General features: G+C 48.4%; 1 protein-coding gene across 5 annotated transcripts in view; it reads right to left on the bottom strand.

The window, feature by feature from the left end:
• Window positions 1-15025, bottom strand: part of INPP5A (inositol polyphosphate-5-phosphatase A) — a 244062-nt gene that overhangs the window by 163264 nt on the left and 65773 nt on the right. For all 5 annotated transcript variants that reach the window (XM_075424000.1, XM_075424002.1, XM_075424003.1 and 2 more), the window contains exons 3-4: window positions 10487-10587; window positions 9152-9239 (exon numbers count right to left, since the gene is read on the bottom strand). In XM_075424000.1, the coding sequence (XP_075280115.1) occupies window positions 9152-9239; window positions 10487-10587 (189 nt within the window). The remainder of the gene's footprint in view (window positions 1-9151; window positions 9240-10486; window positions 10588-15025) is intronic.

Below are 15025 nucleotides of genomic sequence, written 5' to 3'. Positions count from 1 at the left end.
CGCTGTCCGACCCACGGCCCAGCCCTGGGCAATGCCCCCCGACACCCCACAGAGCGGAAAATGAGACCCGAACCACCATCAACTGCAAAAACTCCTGAAAAGCACGGGAGGGCACGGGGGCCGAGCAGGAAGGCACGATCGAGGCATCTTCAGTGTAACGACCCCTGTGCTGCCCTCTCTTCCACGCTCCTCGAAACCCCCGGGCCTCCCCCAGCACAGCGAGGAAGCACCGCTCAGCAGGACCGTGCCCTGCAGCCCCCCGCTCTGCGCCCGCCAGGCATCTCCTTGTGCTCACGTATTACAGTCTGTAATGTAATTTCACATATTTCAGCTGATTTTTAGATCTATGGGTTTCTATGAACACAGGTTATAATTACTTTTTACAATTAATCCCTCATCTTTCCTAAATATGTAGTCTGCTGCACGACCACAGTACAAAATTCTGAATATGAAATTCACAGCCCACATAAAAACGCAATTCCATATAAATTATAAAACCACAGCTAACACCAACAGTGTAATGATTCTCTGTATAAAGAAGCTGCTGTATCACCCATTTCCTCAGCACTAGCACATCTGTGAACAACAGAAACTGAGCCAAGACTGCACTGCTGGGCTACTGATCTGTGAATTTCTCACTGTTTTGTAGTTATTCCTTCTCTTCCAGTTAGACAGAAGTGTCAGAAAACAGGTGGAAGATAAGCCATGAATTTCCTCATAGCAAGAAAAATCTGTAAGATGCCTACAGAGTTCATTTCAGAAGTGCACAGGAGAAAACACAAGTCAGAACAAGAGGAAGGTACTGCCGTGGCAACACCTTTCAGATCCCATGTCCCATCCAGAAGAGACTGGAAGAGATTACCTGACAGCCGACTTAGTTCCCTAAGAAATTAAGTGGGAGATTTCATTTCAGGTGGTTGCAAACACGTGCCCGCGTCACAAACTGACAATACTTCCACAACCATTTTTTTCATGGCTTTATCAGAAGCAGCAGGAATAACTTCTACATTCACCAGCTCACTTCATGAACTCGTTCCCCCCCCCCAAATAAAAAAATAGGACAAGAGCTAATGAAGAGGTCCAACTTGGCGAGGCAGGTTTCATACAGCTCGCAGCGTGCGCACGGGCGGGGAGGCCGGCAGCCCACCCGCTGCAGGACACTGCCACCGCGAGGCCCCTTCGCCCACCCCGCGCTCGCCACGCACCGGCTGCTCCGCGCGGAAGGCTCACGTGTTTCTCACACGGGTTCACTCCTCTGACTCTCGCGCAGGAAGCAGAGCCAGCAGAAGGTAAGGATCAAACCCGCATCTGGCCGCAGAGCTGCGCAGACGTCTGCCCCGCGCTTCTCGGCAGATGCTCGCCGGCATCCTCCCGCAGCCCACCCGCGCTGCACGCCGGCCCACGCGCTCCAGCGCCACGCAAAGCATCCCACAGAACTTGCATGTAACATTTGCTTAAAAAGTTGTTACTTATTTAAAAATGTTTATACTAACGCATTCCTCAAGGGAAAAAAGAAGAGACAGTGAGGCAGATGGAAACATTTAGTGAGAAATGACGCGTAGAGGCTAGTGATGACAATATACTTGCAGGTTTTCATATGTTCTTCTTCGAATGGAGCCTGTGGACTTTTCTTCGTTCCAGAAGGTCGCTCCCTGGGTGGACCTCACAGAGGTTACCTTCTGGAGAGAGCCTACGCAGCCGAGCGACAGCCCCGCGGCCGCTCCTGCGGTCTGACCTTCCCTCACACAACAGCCCTGTCCCCGTCCGCTGCTCCCGGCACGGCGTCTCTGCCAAGACGCTGCTTCTGCTGCCTCCTCACCTCGCTGCGCACCGCAGGAACACAGTGCTATATAAATATATATATTTGCTATACAATGAACCATACTCTGTGTAAGCACTGCTGTTGGGAAGTCCGAATTAGGCCCAGGCCTTCTGCAGGAGCACGGCGGGAGCCCCCGGGCAGCCCCGACGGGACGCGATCGCTGGAGCCTCCCGGTGCTGCCAGCACCACCGAGGAGGGCTCCCGCCTCCCCCGCAGCACCCCGACCACGCCACGCCAGCGGAGGGAAATTAAGAGCTGCGAGACTGTGATCACGCCAACACGGAGATGTGCATTCAGTACCCCAGAGATGCTGTTTTATTACGATGATACGGGTTAAGGCCAGAACTGAAGTTCTCTAGCTTGGCGTATTTTTCACAGATATCATTATAAAAACCAAAATCCAGTACAAAACAGAATTCCACGAAAAGGAGGAATGGAAAACAGGAGAAGGTGGAAAGAGGCTCGTGTAACAGCAGAAGAAAATTCAAACAGACTACAGTAAAGGATAAGCCTGGCAAGAAAGCATACTCCAAAACCTCCCGCTCGGCAGAGGGCCACGCTGATGCACAGCCACAGACACAGGACTACGACCAACCTGGCAGCTGCACCAGTGCAGGCTGCACGCCTCGCCACCGGCACGCGCCGGAGCGCACCTCGCAACGCACGCGGCGCAGCGGCTGCCGCGGAGCCCCCGCGCGCGGGGCGGCACAACCCGCGCTGCAGCTGCACCGCCCGGCGAAACGCGTGGCGGCCAGCGCCGACACCGCCTCGGAACCGCGCGCGGAGAAACGGGCCGAGAGCGCACCGGGCATGCGACTTCCCCCAACGTTCCATTCAATTATGTCTCTCTTCCTAAATCATCTTTTTTATTTAACAAAACTCTAAACTGCCACGGCTAATAAGCTCAGAAGAATCAGTGCACACCATTCATTTCTGGGAACAGGCCGATATTTTCTAAGACCCATTAATAACGATGACAGGATTTATGTACAAGATAAATTCAATTCAATTTCCTTTTTCAATTAATGGCCAATTATTCGAACTCAGCTCAACCAAAAATATTACTCAAATATCATTAATCTAACAAAAATTAACTTTACTATTCTCTCGGTAATGAGCAGATATAATTTTAAGGTAAAATAACACACTTGAATGAAATGTTGTTCACCTGTATTTTTAGGACCACTGCATACCACTGGAGCCCTCCCAGTCATGCTAGCTCAGATTATTATTATTAAAGACAGCGACCCAGGCAAAGGTCCCTCCTAGATCCTACTGCAGGCCATCTGATGCTTGATCTGGCTTAGTTTAAGAGCCATTTTACATCTAAAAACCTACTGGTACAGAGTGCACGGGGTCAAGTAAAAACAATCAGAAAAACAAAACAAAAAAATCACCATTTTCTAGACATTAGGGCAATGCACATAATCATTTACCTAGTCCAAGAGGAAACGGCCGTTACTGCAGAACGTGAGCTTTTTGCCTTTTTTTATAGCACTTGTCCTCACGTTATCTTTATTGCTCCCACCTGACGGGTGTCACCCCCGCACCAGGAACCGTTGCAGCCCACGGCCAGCGCTGCACCCCAGCAGCTGCCTGCTGCCCCGTGACGCAGGAGACAGGAGCTGGGCAGGATGGCGATGCCCGAAGGCAACGCGCAGGGCGGGCAGGGACAGCGTGGCAGCCCGGGGAACGGGCAGTTACCCTACACAGCAGCAGGGATCTGGGCCCCACTGAAGCGGTGGTGCCACAGCAGCCCCCGCGTGTTCTGGAGCCCTGCTCATCAGGAGACCCGCACACGCTGCCGACGGAGAGACGTCTGCGATCGTCCGCAAGGCAAGCGCCTCGGCCCCCGTCCCCCAGCCAGAGCTCTGGCAGGGGGTCGGGGGGTGAAGCCTGTCAGAACTATGGGTTGTTAGCTGCTGTATTCGCCATTAATCACCTTTGTCCACTTCCTGGGGGGTTATTCAAGGGAAGTTTCGTTTCAATAATTATCACACAAAACTCGAACTTTGGAAGAAGGCAGCCATGCGAGCACAGCATCCGCTCTCCTTTCGATTTACTTGTATTAGCAATGCAAAATAATCTTTGCAGTTTATGGTGCTGGTGTTGTTTAAACACATCTTCAATGTCAGAAACGCTAGTTTCAAAAGGTATCTTTCTTTGTTTTTTAATTTGAAAAAACCAGGCAATGTAACAATGAATCACAATGCAATACACCCTTTATGAGGGGCAAGCTAAAACTTCAGCACATCGGACGTAAGGCCCAGCAACATTTTTTTCATTGAAGGTTACCTACAGGGCTGAGCAAGCAGACAGGCAATTGAGGCTTCTGCTTATTTTTTAAAAATAAATCTTTACTGAGAAGGAAAGAGACTACGCTACTGTGCGGATGCTTCAGCAAATCAGCTAAGCACTGTAACGACCACACAGCTCCTAACGAAGCTCCCTGAAAACTCAAGGCATGAGCTGGCGACAAGCCTGCTCTCGGAGGTCTGGTTTGCCAGAAGTCCTCAGGATTTGACTCACCGCAACAAAGATTCTGTGTCTACCTACTGAAACCACACATTCAACACAGCGAGCGTGTCTGAAGCTATGCAGGGTTTCTTTCACCTTCTTTTAACAACAAAAAAAAAAAAAAAAAAAAAAAAAGAAAAAAGCATTTGCTAAGCAATATAAAATCTTCATTGAATATTCCAGAAATCAATAAATACAGGGCACCACACAAAACTAGCTTTGATCTAATTATAATAAAAAATGATACTGATTATACTGACATGTTTTCATATACAAGTAATTATGGATCTGATGAAAACACCAACTTGTTTCTGACTGCTATTCAGCTTCTGTATGAATGCTCTTATTCCAGAATAAGAGCACCTCATTCATAATTAACTTCGGCTGTTTCAGAAATACCCACATGTAAAAGTTCAAAGCCAACTATTTTTTACTAACTCTTCACACAGAAAAGCACCAAGATTTATTAATTCACACCTTACATGAAATATACCAAGTACAGTAAAATTAGCAGAGAATTTAAATGCTAGGATGTTGGGGAAAAAAATCAACACAGCTGCAAAGACCTGCTTTATTAAGAGTGAAGTCCATTGGGTATGCTCACAAACAAACAAATGTGCTGAATTTCTCGGCTTCTCAGACTTTTACCTGTTTCAGTCTCCTCGTATCCATCTTCTCTCTTCACTAATTCCACCTTCTCTAACAGAAACTAAGATCTACTTTCTAGATTACATTTTATATGACAAAAAAAGCATCATGGTCTCAAACAGAGATTTACAGGAGGCTGAATTTTAATAAGCACTGTCAACCTATTGGGATATCTGAAACTTTCTGGCTAGCACACGAGTCGGTTTGTCCACGCTAGTTTGCTGTCCGTATTTCCAGTTGTAACTGGAACAGCATCAGAGCCGCCCGTTTGGTTAATCTCAAACTTCTGGGAAGCCATCGTCACGCTTGCAAAGGCTGTCACCCACAAACCTCATTCATAACTGCTGGGAGCTCTTAACTCCGACGCTGTCATCCTCCCGGAGCTGATAAGCGTTAGCACCAATGCAGCAGCTTTCTGCCAAAAGATCGATTTCCCAATCATTTTTAAACTTTATAAAACCGCGCATCTCTGAAGTGTGACGTGAATTGCTTCACCCACGTGCGTGCTGCCCCGCACTGCCCGCGAAACCTCTGCTGCAAAAGCTCGTCACGCCTGCCTGAACTCGAGCCGTAGGTCAAGGCTCACTGCCAGACCCTGGCCGTGCTCCCAACACTCCCCGCAGGGCCGGCGAGCTCCGAGACCACCCCACCGGGCCCCCCAGCCGTGCCGGGAGCGGGCAGAGGGCCGGCTGCAGGCTGTCCCACAGGCTGCGCTTGCGCTCTGCGTGCGCCATTCAGTGAGCCTGGAGCGGAACAGATTCCCGCACGGCTTCATCCTATCACCCACAGCTCAACACAGCCAGCCGACCCAAGCAGAGTTTTCTCCCTAGTCATGACACCTCTCCCTCTCTCCCCACAAACCCTAAGCCTAAACCCAGCCTGGTTTATACCAGATCTGGCATACACGGCCATAAATGACAAACACCTGGTATTAAACTTTAGCTGGGCCTGGAATGACACGAAATGAACCATTCTGATCCTTAACACATAGCAAATTATTAGAGTTTTTAAAGGCAAATCACTCCATGAGAAACAGTTATCACGTTGTTCTTTTACTTCACACCACTCACGTAAAATATGCATCTCCTAGGCCGCCTTGAACTGGCAGAGAGAGGCTGCACGCTGAAGGGACAGGCTACTGAAAACGCCTTCTCAGATCTCGCTGTCAGTCCTAACGCAGCCAAGCTGAGTAACTATGGGCAGCAAAATCTGATGCAGCTTTGCAGGAGCTTAGCCAAGGACAGCCTTACAGCAGAAGTGATGCCAGATCTGCTAGCAAAGGGGATATGGAAGCAGCAGGGGTAAAGGTTAGCCAAACTGCAACTACTTGGGCTTCTCCACTTCTAAAGAAAATCGCATTATACAACAATATATGCGATAGCTGTTTATATTTCAAAGACGGAGAAGTATTAATAATATAATAATTGCAAGGCTACCATCTGCTGCCAATTCCATGCCTTAGAAGGGATGGAAAAAAGCTCACGGAAGTTAAAGAACTTTGCAATCAAACAGAACTAATGAGGAAACAGGGAGATGCGTAACATCGTGTGGGCCAAACCACAGTGGAGATAAGACTAGAAATTTACCCTAAATGGACACACCACAGTGGTGAAATCCCCGGGCAGAGTCATCCAGAGCGTAAGCTATATGCACACAAAGACCGAGCAGAGCAGCTGAAGAACTGCCAGTTCAAATCACATGTGTAAAACACGATTTGTACGAAGCTTGGATTCACCACAGTAGTCTCAGGAACTGTGTGTGAGGACTGTCAGCATCAAGCGCTGAAAAGTAGACTACAAGCAGTCAGAAGTTTAAGCAGCTCAATATGAAGGAGCTTCCTCTCCCCTTTCTAGGTTTCCTGACTTTGGTTCCAAGCTACTAGATGTCTAACAATGAAGGTATGAAATATTCCTGTAGCACACAACACTTTCTCCTGATGACAGCAGCATAAAGCGTAACTAAATCATCGCTCACCTTTTGTTTTTTTCCCCCGTTTCCACACTGAACTGATATAGCTCTACAAGGTTCTTATGAGTTGGAAAGAAGGACAGCCAGAAAAAAAGCCAGAGACATCATTCTATGATTCACCTCCATCTTTTCATTATGCTTTTAAAAATCCTGATGCAAGAACTGGATGCCAGAACACTCATGCTGCCTTCACTACATCTGTACACAGAGGCAAAAATCACACCTATCATTTCCCAATAACTTTGTTATTTCTTGATTCTATCAGCAGTGTTTTTACACTCACTGCCAGGTTACTAATACAGAGACTACATCTGAAAAGATCAGAGGGCTCCTATGGCCAATGCCCTCCCTCCTGTGACCGTCTCTGCTGGAGACGGATGGAGTCCGTTCCCAGCCACTCAACACCGCTTTACTGGTACGTGCAGTGCTATTTACCAACAGCCTGTCACGCCGGGCTACATCAAACACCTTTACAAACCTGTTTTCCAGTTACTAGTTCAACAGAAAGGAATTTATTCAAATCATAAAAACACATGCTTGGTTAGACTATTTTCCATGAAAAACAATATTGGTACAAGCAGCCTTTTCTGCTCCTTCATTCACTGAATATACTGACAGAGTTTCTTTTTCCTAGCTTTAGTAAATGCAGGATAAGGAGAAAAAGATATGCAAAGTAATATTCATGACAAGAAAGGGAGGATTACAAAGGTGGTTGGGGCATACTACAAGAAAACATAGTGCCTAGAAAATAGTGCTAGTACATGAAACAAAAAAGCACACTATTTCTTGAACTAAGAACTTTGCAAAATACAGAACTTTTCACAAACAGCGTGTGCGCTACATCTAGGATTGCTGTGTACCTCTAAGAGCCTTTTTATCCACCACAGCGGCATAAAAAAATAATGTACCTCATGTTAAATACTACTACGAAGTATTGTGACCACCTTTAAAAACAAAGTTACACATATTTTGTTATAGATTGCATTAGTCTCCTACATTGTGCTTCCCAAATTAAGATCACAGATGATTATCTCTTTCTCCCATAATCACAGAAAAGTCTAGGTCGGAAGGTACCCCTGGAGCTGATCGGTCCGCCTCTCTGCTAAGAGCAGGCCAGGTTACGCAGAGCCCCGACAGCTCCTCTCACTGGGTCAGGAGGTGCTTGCTGCAGGCCCACTACAGCCCAGTGACACGACCCCCCTGGGGTCTTTATCAGCGAGCAGCTTTATCCGGACGCAGTTCTGAGTTGTAAAGGGACTCAAACACGCAGCTCTGTCCTGCCACCCTTCACCTGCCGGGGCTTCCTGAACATCTTCAGCACACAGGTTTAACACTCCCGACGCGAGACTCATCCCACTCAGGCTCAGGAAAGCTGATAATCTTGTTTTGGTGTCCCAGCTGCTGCCTTTGGCTGCCAGGCAGCACCAGCTCACGCGCAGAGCGCGGAGCCCGGCAAGAGCGCTCTGAGAAGCTGCCAAGCAGGACCCTGGGGGAGAAGGAAGCTGCTGCCCTGGAGAGAAGGGAGATGTCACTGATCCACCTCTAAAGGACTGCTCTTGCTTATACCATCTAGCAGTAACCACCTAAATCAAGAGCAGACCTGTTCGCACGTTACACAGTCACAGCAATGACCACACGATCACTTCTGCTCTGCATAAAAGGCGACTGCACACAGGCTTTTCTGTTTACCTAACCATCACTGGCATACTAGTGGAAACTTGTGCTCTGGCTCTTCTGACGATCCCACAGGCGAGTGGGCCTGTGAATCAGCTCCAGAGATTGGTCACACAAGCCTTGAACACTCGCCAAGCCCTGTCACCAGCTCATCACGCTGCAGAGCTGGCACTGCCTCACACTGTCAGACAGCCACGTGCTTTCTTGAATGGAAGGCAATTCTGATCCACCAAGAAGGTTAATCATTAGAAGAAAAAAAAAAAACCCCTCAACCTTAGACAATCATTTTGAACAAAATAAAATACTTCCTGTGCACTCTGATATTTGACTCTCTTTTTGAAAGGATGCACTTCTGTGAAACCAGCATTTACACGTCCTGCAAAGTAAGTGCTCTTGGTAAAGATGTAACCTTGCTCACGATGGGAACAGCTCACAAACCCACAACACCCAAAAAACCTCGACCTGGTCAACAGAAAAAAGTCACCTTCTGTTGAGCTACACTTGTGGAAGAAAGAAATTTACCGTAAAATGCTCCTGTGACTTATAGTTCTCATCCAGGTAAACTCGGGCTCTGTTGTAGTCTTTCATCGCATCACTTGATAACAATTCTCTAAAAGAGAAAGAAAAGATTGAAAATATAAACGGAGGTGCGAAGAAACTGCGTTGCCTTAGCACCGTCTGCTGTGCGGTACCGTCCCCAACACCACCCACCGGAACCACCGGCCTTCACCTGCTGCGGGCGCGACTCGGGCGGGAGCTGCCGCGGTGCAGCTGCCTGCGAGCCGAGCAGCCACCCTTCCCACCGGAGCCACCGACCGCCCCGGTGCCGCTCGGGCACAGCCGGGACTCGGCACTCCGAAAGCCACGGAATTCCGTGAGGCGGGGTGACTCGTGCCGAAGGCCCGGCGGTCTGCCGGCCGGCGCGCTCCGCCTCGGCGGGGCCGGGAGCCCCGGGTGCCCGCAGCGGCCTTTCCAGAGAGCGGCTGCATCTGGAGGGGGGCCGGGAGGATGAGGGGCACGACCCTCCGGCGCCGGGGCGGGTGTGGGCGCAGCGCGGCGAGCCCCCCCCACGGCGCCCTGACCGAGCCCGCTCCCGCGCACCGGGCCCCGCGGCCGGGCGCAGCCAGCAGAGGGCGCTGCCGCACCGCCGCGGGGCGGGGCGCTCCGGGGGCTGCGAGGCCCCGCCCCCCGCCGGTCCGCCCGCGCAGCCGCGCCCGGGGGCAGCGTCCGGTGCCGGCACCGGTCCGAGCCTCGCCAGGCACCGGCAGCCAGGGCCGCTGGAAACCGGGCAGCCCCAGGCCTGCCGCCGCCCTCGGGAACGGCTTTTAAGCAGCTGCTCACGCCCGCGGCGCTCCTACGGCAATCCTCCCGCGTACCGGGAGGCGCGGAGAGCCACCGCATCAGCGGCTGCGGGCGCCGGGGCCCCTCCGCCCCTCACAGTGCGCCCGCGGCAGAGCGGCTGCGCCGGCGGGCCTGGCAGGATTCCCCCGGAGGAACGCGCCGCTCAGACCTCCCCGCCCGCCGCCGCCCTCCCGGTGCCACCGGGACGAGCCCCGCACCCGCCGCCCGCCTGCGGGTGCTCTGCAAGGCACAGTAAGCGCTGCCTCGGAGATGACGCGACGGGAGACACGTACTCCGTATCTCGCAGGGCCGTCTTGCCTGGACACAACTTTCACTACTTTTCCCCGATTTCTTAATTAATCTAAAGCACAAACATTTGCCAAGTCACTTCCTTCTGCAACGTCCTTTGAGATGCTGGAGTGGAAAAACATCTCAAAGCTTGTCTGCTTCACGCACTAATGACTTCTGCTCAGAACTGCGTACCACAGCGCACATGACAGCTTTCCAATTACTTACTTAACAAACTTGTCCACGTGAGACATGGAAGCTTCATAGTTTTTTCCTCCAAATTCTTGACAGTGTAAAGCCATGAAGTGGGGCTTGTGTGCATGTACAACCTGGAACAAACAGATAAGGATTAACAAAGTTGTATCCACAAGTATTATCACACAACATAAACGACACAAATCCAGATGTGCTGCTTCGGAAAGGAAGACTGTCAGCTGTCAGCTGAGAAGTAAATGGCAGAACAGTAACAACCAATAAGGGGAGCATCATTTATTATGCGCCTAAGAGACTGAGACAATAATTACTTCGAATATTTTTAGCTAATACGTTCTTTTTTAAACTATGAATTAGTTCCTAGGCATTTAAAGCAAATACACAACTCTTCCAACTCACCTCAAAGAGGACCTAACACCAGTAAGATGATCAAAACATCTCTTTGTCTGGGAGCTGGAAGAGTTCAAACACCTGGATTAATTTGTTAAGTGGGGGTTTTTTTTCCACTTTTAAAAAATATCTTGAATTAGCTGATGACAGAATGCTGACTAGCTGTCACATTTCATATTTTCATTTATGGAGTATCTTATTTACAAAAGTATTTAAATAACACACACACTATGGTATATATACACGCACCTAATACAGGAGGCATGCAAATCCATCACGCTATTTCAAGTGTTAGTCTTGTATAATGCAACTATCTTAAATACTAGTCAGCACTAGGATGCAATTATAATATTAAAAACCTAGAGTGTATGCTTTTTTGGTCATGCACCAAATCAAACATACACTATTTATAAATTTGCTGCTGCGTTAAACACACATTTAATGTTATTTTGTCCTAATACATTTTCTCTGTGTTGACTATATTCAGTATTGCAAACAACACATCTACAAATGTCTCTGTGTTGATATTGAGTCTCTACAACTTGTATTTCGTGTCTTACTATCTTGTGAATTAACAGACACAAGCTACAGAAGTATCTCCATTCTTTAGAAGGGTAACAGTCTGAAATAATCGAGTACTTGCTGGTGCAAACACACAGGGTAAATCACACCTGGAAGAGCCGCAACACAATTCACTGTCACTTTGGACTCGGTGGCACTTGGTGGTCCCAGCCAGCACAAAGGCCAGGCTGTCTGCGGGCCGTCCAGAGGAAGAGCGGCCTGGTTTCCACAAGCTGCTTTGACCAGAATAATAAATTAGCTCCTCTCTCTGCAGGCTTTGGCGCCAGCAGGTTGGGGGCCCCGTGCCATGTGCGGGCCACAGCATCCTCCCCCGTTCTGGTTCTGGGGGTGGGAGGCAGACAGATGTGCAGGAGATGGGCACAATTACGGAGAAGATTCCTAACTTCAACACACTGCAACGAAGAATAATTGATAAAATAACAGGGATAGCTCTCTTTCGTACTGATTTTTTTTGCTGCTGGTACCCTGAAACTCTGAACACACAATAAACCTCTGCGGTCACGCTTTTAATTATGTAAACCAAGAGCGACTAACCGTACAGTAAAAAGGTCTTTAAAAATGTTTCTTTCAAACCGTGGTAGAGAAAAATTGTCATCAGATCCGATGACAGGGTGCAAAATTCCCCATTCTCAACCACGCAAATAATCTTGTTAGAAAATCCAGCTCAAACGCAATGAATTAAAGATTAGCAAAATTTCAAATGCAGCAGCCTTCCACCGAGCGAAAGCCAAGCAGAAACCCGTCCCCGCTCTTCGCTGCCACCTCCTCGTGACAGCAGCGCAGCCGGGCAGCTCGGGGGAGCGCAGCGAGGGGCTGGGAGCAAGCCCCTCCACGCCGCCGCGCACGGCTGCTTGCGGAGCACGCAGCCGGTTCAGGGAATTACAGCACTTCCAGTCCAAGCGAGGTGAGACGCGCAGAGAGGAGACAGTGGCTGCTGGTTTCCAAGGATCTCAGACAAGGCACTTCCTCCTCTGTGCCTCAGCTTCCCCATCATCGAAACAAATCTTGACACCGACCTGCTCGGTGAAGCGTTTTGAGGTAAGCTACTGACAAGTGTTACTATATAAAGGAAAAAAGTAAATACTCCCTCCCACACACATGTTTGCAGATCTTTGTGCACTTTAGTTAGCTCATTAGCACCGGTTTCTGCCTAACCATGATACGGAGCAATCTTGCTTTAAAAACAAGCCACCATCAGTAAGTGCTGAGAATGAGCGAGAGCAGGACCCAATGGAAAGTGCAACTGAAAAAAAAAGCGGACTACAGAACAGATGGCTAAAAAAATACCTGGAACCCAAGAAATTATACTCAAGCAGGACATGCACATACTTTTCCTTTGATATAGCTATGAAAGCTTACATTAATACTAGTTGATTTTATAGATTTACACGCAATTAAGAGAAAGCTTTGCTGAGAAAGTTCTTAAGTACCTTGTCCACCACCAAACACAGCACTGACAGGACACCCATCCAAAGTGGTTTTGATCATACAAAAAGTGGGTTTTGGCTACAACTACCAACATTCAGGAGAGAGGCTTCAACTGCCCTAAAGTCTAAATGTCTAACTGTCAGCAAGAACTGTTAAAGGAAACCGAAGTCCAAGACGAACTCCTCCGTGTTTAAATGCTCAGCTCTAATGACTCGTGGGTGGTGGGGCCGGTACCCAGCGGGAGTTCCCGGGGCGCTCCGAGCACCGGGGGCTCGTGGCACAGGCTGCAGTCCACGACACGCTGCCCATGCCACGCAGGAGGCTCTGCCAACATCAGCACGGCAGAACAGAGACAAGTGTCCCCATATAGCTGCTCCTTTCTTCCTAAGGCACCACCTTAAGGGGCCACCTGACAGCAGCCTGCAACCACAGAGTCCATTAGCAATGAACTAATAACCAAGCATCTTTATGAAGTTTAACTGCTTCATTCATTTTCTTCACTATCTTGGAGATAAATATTCACCAAACACAGCCTATGAACTCGAACTTCGTAACAGAGCTCATCTGTGGTCCCTGAACAGCACGCAGTCCCAACCCTCCTTGTGCTTTATTGCTCCAAGTCAGTTTTGGCTTTCAAGTCCTGATTTTATCTACTTGGAGAGCTCTATGAAATTACCATAATTAGAAAACAGCTGTAACTATTTAGTCTTGTAAAGCAAACATATCCAACTCTTACTATTTCAAAGCAATGCATCCAGTAACTGCTTATTGCAAACACAGCAAAAGTGTGCTGGCACGTCGTGTTATTCCTTTTAACTGCTACAGCAGTTTGCTTCATTCAGCTCTTCTTACACAGCTAATAAAAATAACAAAATGGTAAGACAAAATGGTTTCAGACAGGATACAGGCCTAAGCTATCTCACACTGACGAATGATCAGGAGCCCTGAACATGGAAGTCCTGCCTTGAGAAAACACGGGAGAACAACTTTACTGTGCTACAGAAAACATTTCCAGACTCTGCATCAAGATGCAGGACAGAGTTTCTTGTTCAGATTCAAAACCTTGAGAGCTTGAAATCACAGCAAGTATTAAAAAATTACCATGCTGTTTTTAATGAGGAAACGCACTGGCTTAATAGCAGCAGTGAGAGGCCTCAGTGGCATTCCTTGCAGGTTAAACCACAAAAACGCACCTGACTCTGAGTTACATCCTCTCATATAATAAATACCCTCCAACTAAGAGCAAATTGGCTCTGCTTCATTACCTTTTACTAGTTTTCTACTGTTATGAAAGAACAAACCATACATAATAATGAGTAATGAATACTTTGGGGTTGAAAACTCACAGTTGCCAGAGGTTAAAGATCATATACAAGATCACGTAAACACTGAATTTGCATCTACAGTAGCACAGTGTTTTTACAAAGTTGGACATTATTCTCAATTTCTGGCTACACAATAATAGCTAAAGGAAGCCACAGTCAGAAGTTGTTTTTTGGGACATGGGTAATCTAGCAACATTCTCTAATAGAGTTTAATATAAAACTGGTGAAAAATAGAGAGTTAATCTCTTTCCATTCCTGTAGGTCCTTGTCTATTAGGGCAGGGGACAGGAGAGGGGACAGGGCGGAGGAGAGTGGCCCTGCAGTCGTGGTGCCGCAGGGCAGAGCGGGTACAGGTCTGCTGGAGCCGCGACGGCGCTGGGAGAGGGCACAGCCCCGCACACCGCGAAGCCGGCCAGCTCTGCTAACGGCGAGACGAGTCTGAGGGCAGTGCGTGCGCAGGAGCGAGGGCGTCATTTTTAGACCTTCAAACAAGCAAGGCCGAAGAGAAACTTGAGCCTTGATCTCCCATATCTAGGAGCCCTTTTTTAAAAAAATAAAAAAATGTAACAATACAGTCAAAATAGGAGCTTTAGTTTACTCATGAACTGTGAAATATGTACAAGTCAATTTAGCATTTGTGGCCTAAAGCATTCAAAGTATTTGCAATTCCTGTAAGCCTGAAGAAGAAAAAAAAAACAAGGGGGGAGAGGGGGAGATTTTTACAAGTGCCTAGCTGAGTCCAGATAAGCCTTGTATTTCCATATTTGATATTAACTGACAAATCCAACTTCTAGCTCTTGTTACGTGACTCAAGAGACTCTGATGATAG

Source organism: Opisthocomus hoazin, chromosome 6 (genome assembly GCF_030867145.1).
Source record: "Opisthocomus hoazin isolate bOpiHoa1 chromosome 6, bOpiHoa1.hap1, whole genome shotgun sequence".
Lineage (NCBI taxonomy): Eukaryota > Metazoa > Chordata > Aves > Opisthocomiformes > Opisthocomidae > Opisthocomus > Opisthocomus hoazin.
Note: the sequence above shows the minus strand (reverse complement) of the source record. Positions and strands in the feature narration are given on the sequence as shown.